General features: G+C 36.2%; 1 protein-coding gene across 10 annotated transcripts in view; it reads right to left on the bottom strand.

Moving 5' to 3' along the window:
* BEND7 (BEN domain containing 7) overlaps window positions 1-16,394 on the bottom strand; it is a 210,550-nt gene that overhangs the window by 152,545 nt on the left and 41,611 nt on the right. For all 10 annotated transcript variants that reach the window (XM_072653272.1, XM_072653273.1, XM_072653277.1 and 7 more), the window contains one exon: window positions 14,479-14,741. In XM_072653272.1, coding sequence (XP_072509373.1) covers window positions 14,479-14,741 — 263 coding nt within the window. The remainder of the gene's footprint in view (window positions 1-14,478; window positions 14,742-16,394) is intronic.

Below are 16,394 nucleotides of genomic sequence, written 5' to 3'. Positions count from 1 at the left end.
TAGAAAATTTAGACAGAACCTGCTTTCAAGGATCTCATATTCTAATGGGGAATGAGTACAACGATGGGAGAGTGACCATATCAATCTGGCTAGCACAATTTAGAGAGGAAATAGAAAAGGTGGAAAAGGTAGTTGGAACCAAGTTGTGTGTTGCCTTGAGTTCCAGGACTATGGAGTTTATTATGTGATAACAATAATGCTATCTTATCCTTTTAAAGCATCTTGGTTCTCAAAGCACTTTCACAGGCTTTGATTCTCACAATTGTGTGAGATAAGTCATTTTTTATCTAAGCAAAAATTGAGTTTTAGAGAAGTTAAAAGCATTTGTGTAAGGGAACATAGCTAATGGTTTTGGACAAAAAAGTCTTTTGACTCAGTTCAGTACTCTTTCTATTATACTACAATGCCTCTAGATAATGGGGAGCCATTGAATGTTTTTCAGCAGCACAAATAAGTTGACTGAAAACAGTGTTTTAAGAAGATTAATAAAGCAACTGTAAGTGACATTACAGTGAGAAGAGACTAAAGGAAGGGAAACAAATTAATAGATTACAACAGTACTGGCAGAAAGTAATCAGAGCCTATAATTTGTGAAACAAAAAATTGAAAAAAGAGAACTATTAGGAGAAAGACTTTCAGAAGTTATGTATAATAAAATTTGGTGCCTGAATGGAAGTAATGGACAAGACAGAGGAAAGAATTAAAGTTGATGCCAAAGTTCTAAGCCTATGAGACTAGGAAAATTATCTGGAGTCAGAAGATGGTGAAGATGGTACAGTAACAAACATGGATATCAGGAGAAGGTAGATTTGGGAGGTATGGATGGAGAACTATTTGGACAAGTTGAATTAGAGGTGAGAATGGGATGAACAGTTACTGGTAAGTTGTGAAATACTTCTTAGACCCATTCCCAAAACTAAAATTTTCCCCAAACACTTCTAGGATCCTTCTTTACTGAAATATGTTTTTACTCCTTTGATGTCTCTTTCCAGCTCTGGCTATAACATCTCCCTATAGAGTATGTTTTTGGAAGCCCAGTTTCCCAAATACCCAATCCTAGATACCCTCCCCATTTTTGTGCTCAGAATGCTCCCTAGAGAAAATATGTTTAATAAGAATGTATGTGTAGAATCCATATAAGATGGCATGCTATCTCAGGGAGGAAGGGAGGAGGGGAAAAATTTAAGACTTATGGAAGTGATTGTTGAAAACTGAAAACAAATCAATTAATTTTTAAAAAAGAATATTCCCTGGAAACTTTTCTTCAGCCTATTTTTGTTTCCCACTCTGAAGCTCCTCTTGATTTGAGGGGGCTTATAGCTAGAGGTCAACGAACTGAGAAAGCACTGCCTCTATATACCTAGACTTTAATGTGCATATTTCCAACTAACGGATTTCATTTCCTATTCCTTCTTAAGGAACAAAACAGGAAATTCCTATTCATATTAATAAGAGCTACAGACAGAATTCCCCATTGTAATTACAGAACCAACTACCTAATGTTATTATTTTTTAATTATATTTTTCATGTGTATGATCATCAATCTGGCAAGCAATCCCTGTGTCAATATAACCACTTCTGCAAGTGCTACAGCCACAGCTACTGAAGACCCAAAAAGAAAATTCTTTCCACCAAGGTTCTTGGGATTGTCAAATAGTTCATCATCAAAAAAGATCATCAAAAACAGACATAGTTTTTTTAATCATTAAAAAAAACTCAACAGGCATTACTATCTTTTTTACTAATGCACTCCAAGAATCATGGGATCTTTCCATGTGACTTATAGCTAAAACCTTCCACAAGAGTTGTCTCTCCCATTAGAATATGAGATCCTTGAAAGTAGTTCTGTCTAAATTTTCTATTTGCATCCCCAGTACTTAGCAGAGTGCTTTGCACATAGTAAGTATTTATTAAAATGTTTCCATTCATTTATTTTACTTTAGATTTTTTTTGGTTGAAAACACAAATCAATCTATTAATTGCATAATTTGAAGATAAAATGCTGATTTCTGCTTTTCTTTAAGAGCAAGTGATTTTCCAATCAAAGATAATCAGTGTCTAATTGAGCTTTCACAGATAATGTTCAAAGTACTCTACCAAATGTAATAGCTTGTTAGTAAATAATAATCAGGAAGTAAAGAAGCAACAGGCACATTCTTCATGTACTGTACACAAATAAAATCTGAATGCTAAAACTTTCATATGGTAAATGTAATAGTCAGTGAACTCTATTTTACTCTAAATATTTCATGAATATCTAAAAAGCCTTTTCCATATGTTTCTTACTAAGAGGATACTGATACATCAAACTAGTAAACAATAATAATTCATCTAAATATTATAAAATAAATATTATAAAAACCACATAGGTTCATCCTCACCTACAGGTAATTTTAGGACTTAGAGTTGAAAACAAACTTGAAGACCATCTTTATCTATTAAAACTTATTTTACAGATGAAAAAATTGAGGACCAGAAAAGTTAAAGAGCTGCCCAATATCACAAAGGTAGGGGAATCCAGGCAAATCTTTCATTTTTTGAATCATAAGTAGGACATTTTATTTCCCTGCTCAACACCATACTTGAATTCAGCTTTATTAGTCTTTTAGTATGCTTCCCCTAACCTCACACGCACCATCAGCTGCCAAATCTACCTTTACAACACCTCTTAGACCTGACTGCTTCTCTATGCTCACACAGGTACCCTTTTAGTTCAGGTCTCTATCACCATTCACCTAGATTATTTCAATGGCTTCCTAATTGGTGTCCTGACTCAAGTCTGTCACCACTCTAATCCACTCTAAATGCTGCTGCCAAGCGATTTCCTTAAGAGCATATCTAACCATGTTTCTCCCTTACTCAATTCCAATTCCCTAGTTTTTTCCTAGGTTAAATATAAGCTCCTCTGTTTAGCTTTTAAAGCTCTTTGCAAGTTGGTCCTATCCTATCTTGCTGGCTTAACTGGACATTACACCCTGTCTCACACTCTGCAATCAAGCTGAACTAATCTTTTATTAACTTGTCACATATAGCATGACATCTCCCATCCCTGTGCCTTTGCACTGGTTGTCTCCCATCCCTAGAATTCACTCCCCTTCCTCACTTGTGCCTTAAAGAATCACTATCTTTCTTCAAAATATAACTGAAGCAGCATGTTCTACATGAAGCCTTCATGATCCTCCAACTACTAATGCCTGTCTTCTCAAATTATCTTTATTTGATGACTGCATTTATTTGTATTTATTCTTCCTACATTTATTCTGTACATAATTATATATGGACTTGTAAGCTCTTTCAGAGTAGGTACTATTTAACTCTGTGTCTCTTTCCTTTGTATCCCAGGAGGCCCTAGGATAATGTATGACACACAGTAGGGACTTAATGTGATTAATGGAAAAGGCATATTTTTTATTCACATCTATCAGTTTGGCTCAATAGATATCTATTAAACAACTGTTATATCCAGAAAGAAGACATTCACACCTACCAACAATGCCTGTTTTTCCATTTTTAGAAAGTATGACAATGTCAATGAATGCAACGAGAGCATTCTTGGTGAAAACAAGATGAAGTGGCATGTGGGCATTTCTAGGTAATTTTTTAAGTACAGCATAGACAGCAGTTACGTTACTATCTCAGAAAGATAACTGTGCACTTCATATGGGTCACTGCTCTGTACTTGCTAGAAATCCTCTGTCATTGTTTTTCACCAAAATCTTTTATGATTCCATAACACTGAGTGTATTATGGTTTCTTCCAAACGGCCCTACCATGCATTCATTTTCCCGTGGCTGGAGCTCTGATGTTACCTTTGGCTTTTTCCTCTTTTATTCCTCCTTTACCATCACACAAATTATTTACAGGTATGTCAAATTCTCTGTACATCCTACTTGGTGTTAAGAGAAAGATAAAGAACCCAGGTTTATGGTATCACTGATACAGGGAACTTCATAATTAAGAAACTTCTATCAATGTAGATCAGCATTTTCTCTGCAACATGTAGTCTTGGAGAGCTGCCTAGATTACTGAGTTTTAAAAGACTTGCCCAGGGTAACAAAGAATATGTCAGAAGTAGAACCTGAACCCAGATCTTCCTGGTTCCAAGACTAGCTCTCTGCTTTGTCATGCATACATAGTTTAAACAAGGTCTAGTCTCTGCCCTCTCAGAGAGTTTATGTAGTCTTGTAGGTAGATATGGCACCTAAACAAATAACCACAATACCAAATAATACCTGTGTGCATTCATGAGACCCTCACATGATGGAAAGGAATCCAAATTTTGCCTGGTAGGCACTACAATGCCATTTTTCGAGCTAAAAAGTGTTATGACAAAATCGCATACTAGCAAGCCAGGTACAGGAGGGGCATAAAGGATGAGTTAGGAAGACCTGTTGGGAGACTTTTGAAACAGTCTAAGTGTGTAGTAATAAGAGTCAGTGCTAGAGGAATAGTAGTAGGAACATAGGGAAAGAAAATGACTGGGAGATACACAGAGGTAGACTCAATAGCACTTTACAACAGACTGCATACTTGAGGAATAAGAGAGGAAAAAGCCAAAGGTAACATCAAAGCTCCAGCCACAGGAAAATGAATGAATGGTAGGGCCATTTGGAAGAAACCATAATATACTCAGTGTTATGGAATCATAAAAGATTTTGATGAAAAACAATGACAGAGGAAAAGTGCACAATTATCTTTCTGAAATAGTAATGTAACTACTATCTATGCTCAAAGTGCAAAGTAATCTTCCTCAAAAGAAAAAAAAGGTAAAGGAATTTGTGGACTGCCTCTCCACTTTCCAGGTTATCAGGAAGAATGGAGTATTCCTTTTAAAAATGACAAAGGTCTTCAATATAAAAACAAAGAAGATAAAGAATCTGAAGAGACAGAGAAGGAATACTGATAAGGGTCCAAAGGCTGGAGGGCACAAGGTTGTGACAGAGAAGGGAAAAGGAAGAAGGGCCACGTAACATTTAAAGCAAGATAAGAGCTATAAGGCTGTTTGTTATGGACAGAACTGGATACCCTAAAAAAGCAGCAGTTACTTGAGTCCCAAGGAATAATGGTATGTATCCACATGGATGTGAAGGCATCAGATTAAGATTTATCCAGTAAAAGTCAAAAAAGAAGACACAAATAGTAGTGGTGATTCACTTCCTGCCAGGGAGACATGATACAATTATTTGTTGACATGACTAATAATAGAGAGGTCTACTGTCTAACAAGGGCGTGTATCTAGGACATGACTGAAAACCTCCCAAGACTTATCATACCTTCTGACTATTTTCCATTTCTCGAGATTCATATGGACACAAATAATACTGTCAGGAACAACTTTAAAGTCATCTGTGAGAATTGTGACATATTAGTGAAGAAATGAAAATCTTGAGTGCACAGGTAGTGCTTTTCTTACTAGTATCAACTGAAAGCAAAAATTTAGGAAGAAAAAAATATTTAAGAAGTATGGAACTAGTTAAGAAGATGAAATCTGAAAATAGGATTTGAATTTCTGGATTATGACTTAAAATATAGCAATGATGGACTCTTGGCTCAAATGAAATGCATTGAACAAGGGCTGGTAAAATTTATTTTCCTGAATTCTTGTAAATCCAATGAATAGGGCTTTAAACTAAAAAGAGTAGGTCTGGGCTTGTCTCCTCTCTCCTCTCTTTTCAAGTGCCCTACCAATTTTTTTTGCTGAGGTGGTGACGGTGGCCATGTTGGTGTTGAATAGGTCACTGACAATGCCATCCTCGTTCCTGAGCACAGCAATCACACCTGTGGCAATCGCAGTCCTGCAGGAGGCTCTAGAGAACTCAGGGTAGCTCAAGTGCCAAGTGTAGGATGACCACCTCTATCCCAATAAATATATGATCTACTCCAGTTTCTACACCCCACCCTCAAGATCGAAATTCATTTCAGCATTTATTAAGTATTTAATATGTTCCAGGTACTGAGCTGTCCATTAGCTAAAACCTAGCCCTCAAGGAACTTGCTTCTGAAGTATAAAGATACACAGATAAGTAAATTCAAAGTAGGGAGTGATGTGGACAGTGCTCTGAAGAGGGCATTTTCAGCTGGAGGAGGCAATTAAGGAAGATGACACAGAGGAAGTAGAATCTTAGCTGAGCTCTGAAAGAAGAGGAAGATAATGAAAGGCATAATCTACCAATTTACCCTACTGCACATATTAAGATAACATATCAGAACTTTGTACACAGCAACAACCACAGTGTGTGAGGAATTTTTCTGGTAGACTTCGGGCTTCACAGCAATGCAAAGACCTAGAAAATTCCCAATGGACTCAAGGCAAAATGCCTTCCACATTCAGAGAAAGAACTATGGAATTGGATCACAGAACGAAGCAGACTATTTTCTCTTGTGTTTTGTTTTGTTTTATGGTTTCTCCCATTCATTTTCATTCTTCTATGCAACATGACTAAGGTGAAAATGTATTTAATAAGAATGCAGGTGTAGAACCTATATAAGACTGCACGCTCGAGGAGGGAGTAAGGATGGAGGGGATTGTAGAAAACTGAAAACAATTTTAAATAAATAATTTTATTATAATAATTTTATTAATTAATTAATTTATTTATTATAATTAAATAAAAACATAACATATCAAGTTTGGAAGAAGAGCTAGTAGTCTGGTTTGGTTTAAATATTGGAGAGAAGATTACTGAACTGTTCCAGGTTGCACTAGAAAGCCTCAGAAGTATCTCTCAATTTCAATGTTCTGTGCACAGCCTCTTTAAAAATTTTCTATTTAAGCTCTAAAAGCTAGTCTTTATATTCCTGCCAAAATTATATTTCTGAGGCATAGATCTGATCATCGAATTCAGCAAATGTTTATAACGTACCTACTAAACACAGGACATTATGCAAAACAAAAACAAAGTTGCTGGACCAGGTTAAATTCCACTGACGAAATGTAATGTATACACAAAAAAGTTTTAAAAATATAATAAAAGGTAATTTGAGGAGGGAAAGACCACTAGAAACAGAGCAAGGAAGTCTTCAACGAACTGATGGGAACTGAACATTGAAGGATGACAAAGGATTCTGAGATGGAAATGCAGAGAGAGTGGGGAGAAATCGCAAGTTCAATATGACCAAAACAAGTGAGTAATGGGAAATAATATGAAATAAAGTTGTTAAAGCAAACTAGGGCCAGATTGGGGAGGTGTTTATATTCTTGACTAAGGAATGTTTTATCCTAGAATCTGCTAAAGATTAACAGGGAAGTGTCATGATCAGACCTATGGTTTAGAAGATTATCTTGGCAGTTTTGTGGAGGCTAGATTGGTGCTAAAAGGAGAAACTGGAAAGGGAGAAGACATTAAGAGCCTGTTATTGTAGTTTAGGTGATACATATTGAGGACCTGAACAGTCTGCGAGTAGGTACACAGAAGAATTCAGAATGGTATTTGTAGTATGTGTGTAATTCAGTGGCTATCCAGTAATATGCTTCTCTTCTTTTCCCTCTTTTATCTCAACCTTTGCTGACAGCCTCATAAGCATTAATAGCTTCATAGGACAGCACTACAATGCATCCTGAGTTCAAATTTGGCCTCATACGCTTACTAGGTGTGTGCCCCTGTGCAAGTCACTTAACCCTGTTTGCTACAGTTCCTCATCTGTAAAATGAGCTAGAGAAAGAATTGGCAAACTCCAGTATCTTTGCCAAGAAAATCCCAAACGGGGTCATGAAGAATCTGACTCAACTGGATAAACAATGCTCCTCCACAGCATGGGAACAGACAAGCACCATAGTTTGGAGTGGTATGGTTCTGAGAAAAGTGACTTTTTTTCTATTATATTAATAACTAATTGTTAAATTATGATTAAGGTTTTCCCTTCCTATTTCCTCATTCAGGAACCGGTCCCAGTAGGTCATTCAGCCAGTCTTTAAAGGACAAGGCTGAAGATGAGACTGGTGTAATCCCTCAGGTATATGCTCCATGATCTTGGGAGGGACACCCAAGTAGGGTTCATAAAGAGTTGGACATGACTGAACAACTGAACAACTATAATGCTATTATTCTCTCTAATTCCCTCATCTCAAGAATCCACTGTGTAAACCAGAAGACAGAGGAGTTTGAGATCTTTACTCCTTTTAATAGTGGTGTGCCACTCCTGTTCTTTCCCTTTGGGGGAATTTTAAACACAAATTTCTTCTAAACTTCTTCTAGTCATAGGAAATTGACAATTGTATTTTCACAAAGAATTGCCTCCTGTATAAATAGCCCTCTTCTATTATTTTGGGTCCCAAAACTGTAAAGCAGTTTGTGAGCTATTATACGGCATTTACTAAGTAGCCTGTATCAGTATTATCGTTAAACTAATGGGCAGTAGCAAAAATGTTATATAGGGGTATGATTTTGTAATATTTTTTAAAAACTTTATTATGAACTGGACAAACATGAACATTTCCAAATAAAAAAGAACAGAAAAAAAGGACTGTATGTGATGCCATGAATAAAAAATAAAAATAAACTACAAAGAGTGAAGGGGAAGATTAGAAAAATGATAATAGAGAAGTCTGGAAATTCAAAGGAGATGAAAATCAAAGAAAGAAACCAAAAATAAAACTTATTGTTAAAAACATCTATATGCAAGTGCAAAAAAATTTAGGTAACAATCAAATCAAAGTAAACCAGTGTTCCTAATGCCATGAGAAAATTAGAACTCACAGATATCACTGACACTTGGAGGGATGAAACCTATCGATGAACTCAGGCTTTGGATTGCACCTTAAACAACAACAAAACCAAGACAGATAAATGGAGCAGGACTGTAGTGGCTTTAAGAATAGCATATTAATATTTTTTCATGCGACCCAACTTCACACGGAGCCCTAATGAGTTCGTAGTATGCAATAAAGCATATTTTCTTCCATTTTTTTCTTTTTCTTGTTTTGTTTTTTTTTGGTGGGAGAAATGACATCTGATTAATACAGAAATTCATTTTACATGTCTATAAATATTTGTGATGGCTTCTACTTTTCTTGCCTTCTCAGTGATTAAGGAAGGGGGAAAGGAGAGAATGTGGAATTGAATTTTTTTAAATTGAATTTTAAAAAGAAATATATATTAAGAAAATATACTCAACTAGCTGCTAGAGGCAGTCAGGTGGCCCACTAAATAGAGTACTGAGCCTGCAGGTGGGAAGACCTGAGTTAAAATGCAGACTCAGAAACCAACTGCTATGCGACCCTGGCCAAGTCATTGAATCTGTTTGTCTGTTTCCTCAACTACAAAATGGAGAGGATGATAGCAGCTCCTATATTACAGGGTTATTGTGAGGATCAAATGAAACAATATCTGTATAGAACTTAGTACAGTGCCTGGCACGTAGCAGGGGCTAGATAAATGCATATTCCCTTCCCTTGACATGACCTAGTCCAAAGAACCAGAATGAAGAAAGCATGATGGAAATTATTTGGGTGAAGATTAAGAGAAATAGGAGTGTGTGATACTGGTAAATGCTACTGTTAAGACCAACTGGACAGAAAGAGACAAAAGATTAAGAATTCAAGAAACAGAATGCAAGCCTGGCATAAAGGCAAAATATAGTAGTGTTGAGGTAGTTCAATTATTGAGACATCTTCTGGAGTGTTCTCTGTCAAAAACAGAGCAGCTAATAATTTATTGGCTTGACAGTGACAATTTAAGTCTTCAAAAGGAGAATAATGTAGTGAGGGTAACTGCTAACTTGGATCTAACTCTGAACAATAAGAAAGAACTAACTGCTGGAGTGGAAATGACGAGAACCTTAGGGGGAAGTAACTACTACTGTCATTTTAGGTTCTATAATGAAGGAGAGTAAAGTCAGATGTACTCAACATGCACTTGAGATTTTTGGAAAGCAGATTCAAGGAAAGGATAGGTAAATTCATATGGCCTATAATGCTACAAAGTCATCTCCGAGAAATTTTCAAGGATGAAATTCTTAGGAGATACAAATCTAATGAGTAGGAAAACGAAGGAATATGGCTGAACAGGGAACCTAGATATAAAAAGGTAAGCTAGGTGAGGTAAACAAAGATTCAGTTCAAGACTATTCAATTCAAGAGGAATTTGGCATGAGCTCTCAGAAAACTTGAAAAGTACAAGAGGACTAGGTTATGAAAGGCAGCTAGGTGGTGCAGGGGATAGAGCACCAGTGCAGGAGTCAGGAGGACCTGAGTTCAAATCTCACCTCAGACACTTCACACTCACTAGCTGTGTGACCTTGGGCAAGTCACTTAACCTCAACTGCCTCATCCTAGGTCATCTCCAGTCATCCTGATAAATATCTGGTCACTGGATTCAGACAATTCTGGAGGAGAAGTGAGGCTGGTGACCTGCACAGCCCTCCCTCACTCAAAACAAAGTCATGGGCAAGTCATGTCATCATTTCTCTGATGGCATGGTCTTCTTCAGCAACGAAGGATGAACACATGCTCTAAGGTTATGAAGGATTTTAAAAGCCAAGTAGAAAATTTTACATTTGATCCTGAAAGAGTCAAGGAGCTACTGAAGCTTCCTGAATGGAAGTGAGTAGAATGGTGATAGGGTCAGATTTGCACATTAGGAAGATCAATTTGTCAGCTGAGTGGATGGACTGTAACAGGGAGAGACTTAAGACAGGGAGACCAATCAGAAGGCTATGTTTCTAGTCTACATGTGAGGTGATAAGGACCTGTACCAGGGTAACAGTACTATCAGAAGAGAGAAGAGAGCATAAATAAAGATATTATGAAAGTGAAATCAATAGGACTTGGCAACATAATGTATATGGGGTGTGAGAGAGAGGGAGGAATCAAGGAAGACAATGAATTTGTAAATAAAGTCTGGGAAGATAGTGGTTTCTTAAACAGTAACAGAGAAGGTAGGAAGACAGAAAAAATGGTTGGGAAGAAAGATACTGCATTAAGTTTTTGACATTTTGAGTTTAAGATGTCTATGGGACATCCAGCTTGAGATTTCCAAAAAGCAACTGGAAATGAACTATTGCTTAGGAAAGAGGTGTGGGCTCAAGTAGATTATGAGATTCATCAGCACAGAGACAATAGCTAAATCAATGGGAACTGATGAAATCACTAAGACAAATAGTGCAGAGAGAAAAGGTCCCAAGTCAGAGTCCTGGAGAGCATTCATTGCTACAAGGCATGACCTAAACAAAGATCCAGCAAAGGTGAGTATAAGGGAGTGATGAGAACCAGGACAGAGTATATTTGGTCCTTTTCAAGCTTCCTTACTGCAAAATTATCTATCTCCCATCATCTAAGCATGAGTATTAATCCCCAATTCTCTTCCTTCCTCTCTCTTACGTGATGACCTCAATAGTTTCCAAAGGTTCAAGTAACATCTTTATACTGTTAATTTCTAACTCTTTTCATCCAGCCCAAATCTCTCTTCTAAACTCTACTCCTGAATCACCAGTTATATGCTGGACACTACCTGGATATCCCATCACCATCTCAAACTCTACATAATCAAAAAAGAACTGACTATCTTTGCCCTTAAATTCACCCATCCTCATAAATCTCCTATTTATTTTGTGGACACCATCATCCTCTCAGTCACACAAGGCATAAAATCAGAGTTCCGAATTATTCCCTCTATCTCATTGCCAAATCCAATGTTCCTCAATCCTAGGAGTTTTATTTTCACAATGTTCTTTACATCCATTATCTTTCCTCTCTCCCTATATTTACTACCCTAGTTTAGATGCTATCACCTTTAAAATGAACTATAGCAGCCTTCCACTCATGTTTTTACTTGTGGTCTTTCCTTTTCTAACCAGGCCACTCACCTGCTCAAAAATTGACAGTGGTTCCCTACTACCTCTTGAATAAAATACAAATCATTGCCTGGCATCTAAATCCTCCAAAATGTGGCTCTACCAAACCTTTCTAGATTTGTTTCATATTTATCACCTTCTTACGTATATAGTACATTTCACTCAAAATGGATTACTACTATTGCCTGAATTGGACACTGCTTTGCTCACTTCTTTACCTTCTAAAAGACTAGCTCCCTTGCTGGAAATGAACTGTTTCCTCATGTCTATTCCTCAGACTTTGCCGTCCTTCAACACTTAATTCAAATGCCCTTCTGTGAAACTTGCCGTGATACCCCTATTTCTTACATTCTCTTCATCTGTAAATCACTTTGTATTTATACTTTTCCATAGGTATGTTTTATTTTGTTTTCTTTTTCTTTTGTACCACATATACACTGAGCACACCAACTTGATTAAGTTTCTGAATTTGTTGTAGCAGCTATTTTACATTGGTTAATGTCTCCAGGAAAGGACAAAGTTAGAGATGATGTCTTTTTTTTACTCATTTCTCATTTTCACTAATGACAACTTAAATAAATCAAGCTGGCTGGAGCTGCTAACAAGAGCATATGGCACACTTGATCCTTCGTTTCTTAACATCGTCTCTAACTAGTCAGTAGTCTTACTTCCATAAAGACAATTGAAATGATTGCTATGTATGTGACTACTTATTTTCTGTCTAATACAATATAATAAATTTCATTTTTTATGGTGAGCAACTCCTTCCACACTTCCCAACTTTCTTCTTAAAGTATTAATGATATTCATGGCTAAGGCTTTTGATTAGTCTATAAGCCTTTGGCTTCTTTCATGTCTTCATTAGACATATATGTACAAAACGCATAATTCCAAACAGTTTTTGGTGTCTTCTTATACATCTACTTTCATACTTAAGTCATGAAGTATCAAAGCATACAATGACTTAACTTGGTAATTCTTCATAAAAATGCCCTACTTCATCACTTCCTCTGCAATGTATACTGCTGTATAAGCTTCATTTTTCTTCATGATGGTCTGTTTGCTTAAATTCAAAATAAATATAATCAATCAATGAATCAGTCATAAAAATGGTACCTATTAAGTGTCTCACACCATGCTAGGCTTTGGGAATGTAAATGTAAAAAATTAAACAAGTGTAGGATGAGGTGGCCAAAGTATCTTATGAAAAGTATGTTTTTTATTGCCTTTGGTCCCATGATAAAATCAATTCTGGACTTTCATTCAGCTGCTATCATTCTTTTCTAGTGAGAATGTCAAAGCAGAAACAGTTCAGTACTTATTGCTTGCTGATCAGAGATTACGCACTGAGAATACTATCAGAAATTAAATTAACAATGGTCTAAAAACTGGTCTGAGCAATCCTTAGAACTGCCATGATAATATAATACCTGAGTGTGGCATGACATGATTCACAAAGGTTACTACAACAGGGTGAAAGTCAGGGTTTCCAGCAACCTGGAAAAGCTTCATATCCAGGCTCAGCACCAGATGATAAATCTGTCATCTAAAAACCAGTCTAACTAAACGCACAGAAGCTCATCACCAGGGGACCGGTCACCAGACGATGACTTCCTCTGGTCAATGGCCATGCTGCAAACACATATAAAATGGCATTTGTTCACCTCTCCTTTGACAGTGAATACACCAGGGAGCAGTGGAGTGAATGAAAAGGGCTCTGAAGATGTTCACAAATTACCTTCAGATAAGAAATAAATTGCTATTTTGGAAGTGTTTTAAAGGTGCGAGGTCATTATTAAACTTTGTAGTAACTCTTAGCAAGACCCTTAGGCTGTAGTCTGATAATTTCATAATAAAAGCCTATCCATTGCTGTTCACTTTAGGAGCTGTCATAGTGATTCAGAATACACAAATGTAGGAACAAGTACCGTAAATGCAATATCAATTATAAACATTCAATATGTTTAAAGAGCTAGCTTCTAGCTACTCAATAAAAATGTGGTCAGTAGGATGCTGACAAGTCATCGAATATCAACAGCTGTAACACTTTTAGCAAAAATGTTAAAACAGAAAAACCTCTGAAGAACATTAACCTCTTATTACATAAACGGCAAGAAACTGCAACCTAATGAGCAATGTAGCTTGTATCTATAACACAGAATTAGCACAATTTCTCCTTTTTATTATTAGTTTGTTTTTCTGGAAAGGTGAGACCTTATCTGCATGGTTCTGCTCATTTATGCTCATCTACAAAAGGATTTAATTATGTTCTTTTAGTTCTCTGCGATAAGGAAAACTGAAAACTGCCACTTCAAAATTAAAAATATAAAAGAAATTACTGATCAAGATTCTTTACAACGGAGTTTTTTTCTGGATGTCACTATCCTAACCAACAAAACAAATCAATCACCCTCTTTCCTTCACGAATAAGGAACAGAAACTTTATTAAAAGAGAAAATATGAGGAAAGGAACATTTCAAACAAAAAAATTTACCTACAACCTCTATTTTCTTTATCTCCCTTTCAAATGTATCAATAACTTGTCTTGTTTTATTCAAAAGTATAAGGAGTCATCTTTTTACTCCTCCCCACGTGTATTTTGTACTAGCTGGTGAGGGAAACTTGTTAGTGTTACAAATTTATTTCAAGTTACATCACAGATTCTATAGTATTAAATATCGACTTACATCTGAAGATGGTGACTCAAGAACAATGCCAAATCCTAAAACATGCTTCTCCTCAGAGGTGACGCGTTCAGCCTTCTGGAGAACAGACTGCTCAGAGGTAATGGCTGGCTCTTCATTCTCTGTCACACTGGGCTTCTTATTCAGAGGAAGCGGTTCGGTGATCTTTGAGAGGACTTTTTTCTTTTTATTTCTTTTTCGGGACACAGCTGTTCTCTGGGAGCATAGATGGGAAACTGGAGGCTGTTGTCTGTTTTGACTTCCAACTGCAAACAAACAAACACAAGGAGGGTAAAGGCACCTGCCAACTCAATTTAAAACTTCTAATCAAGCTGCCTACTATTTTACAAATTTTATGCTAAAAGAAGCCCTTTCATATAAGGACTTCAAATATGGCGGGGCAACATGGATTAAGGGAATAAAATACAAAATTAACTTTGAGCTGGACACAAAAGCTAATATAAAAAAAAAATCTGATGGTCATCTAATGCGGGCTCTGGAATGCTGCCAAAGAAAGTTTCAAGTGAGAAAAGCCACCTAAGAGAAAACCTCAAGAAAAATATCACAGGAAATATCTCAAGTGGAATTTACTAGCGCTATAAGTTATAAGGAAAGAGGCACTTAGGAGATATTTTAAAAAGAAAGTATTATATTTTAAAATATGTCTTTATAAATGAGATTTATCTAATACATAAGAGAATCACTCTAGGAATTTAGTTTAAGTATATATCCCTAATACTCCGCAGCATAAATACTCAATGTAATGTAATAGAAAGAGCAGTGAATCTGGAATCAAAATAATAAATAGGTTTGAGTAATAGCTTTTTTATTTACTAGCCATGAGGCCATGGGCAAGTCACAACTTTTCTGAGCCTCTGTTCTTCAAACATAAAACAACAGTAAGAATATATGTGCGGTCTGTGTTTTAGGATCTATCCTCAGTATAACAATCTGTAAGACTTCAAGCACTAGCTCTCAGGTAGTATTGTTGTCATCATTACTATGACTATTCCACGAACGTTTCAACGGTAGCATTTTGTTTAAGTAATCAGCTGCTCTCCGCATGGCTCCATGATTGGTAAAGATGCAAATGTGGTAACTCTGTGCTGTTGTACTGGCAGATATGATCTGTAGATCTGAGCAAAATACTGAGTTGGAAATTATTTTACAAGTGACATTTGTCACTGAGCATGTAGGTAGAATCTAAACCCAGGACTTGTTACTGATTTATTAAATTCATTCAACAAATTATTTCCCAAGCATCTACCATGTTCATAGTTCTGTCCACATGGTTTCATCTTTCTGCACCTCAGTTTAATGTATCTGAAAAATGGGAACAATATTTCTATAACTCATGGACTATTAAATGAATTAATGCAAGCTATAAAACACTTTGAAATCCAAAGATGAAAGATACCACACAAGTAAAACACTACTCATATTAAATAAATATTTGAAAAACTAAAGTATGACAACTAGAGTCCTTACAAGTTTGTTCTGAAAAAATAATGACGTTTGTAACACCTTTTGGAATTCTTTAATGAAAACTGCCATACATCATTATTTATTCCCTCAAGCATCCAAACACTGCTAAGTGTGACTACTGGGCATGCCTGTAATAAATCCATAAATAAATAAAAGATACAAAATCTAAAGAATGCCTATCAAGCTAAAAAAATCTTTGTCATTTTTGTCCAATGATCGAAAAATAAAATTTATCCCCAAGAGGCATAGAAATGGACAAATTATTGACCTTGACAATAGCAACTGGCCTACCTAGTTTATCTTGATGTCTATGCTATGTCTACATACATCAAGTGAAGTGGGTTACTCAGACAATTATCACAATGTTAAGAACCGAAATATGGAGCTGAAAAGAATCTTAAAAGTCATCTAGTCCAATTCCTTCATATTATAGA

The sequence above is a fragment of the Notamacropus eugenii genome, chromosome 3, assembly GCF_028372415.1.
Source record: "Notamacropus eugenii isolate mMacEug1 chromosome 3, mMacEug1.pri_v2, whole genome shotgun sequence".
NCBI classification, from domain to species: domain Eukaryota; kingdom Metazoa; phylum Chordata; class Mammalia; order Diprotodontia; family Macropodidae; genus Notamacropus; species Notamacropus eugenii.
This window is presented reverse-complemented; position numbering and strand designations above follow the sequence as displayed.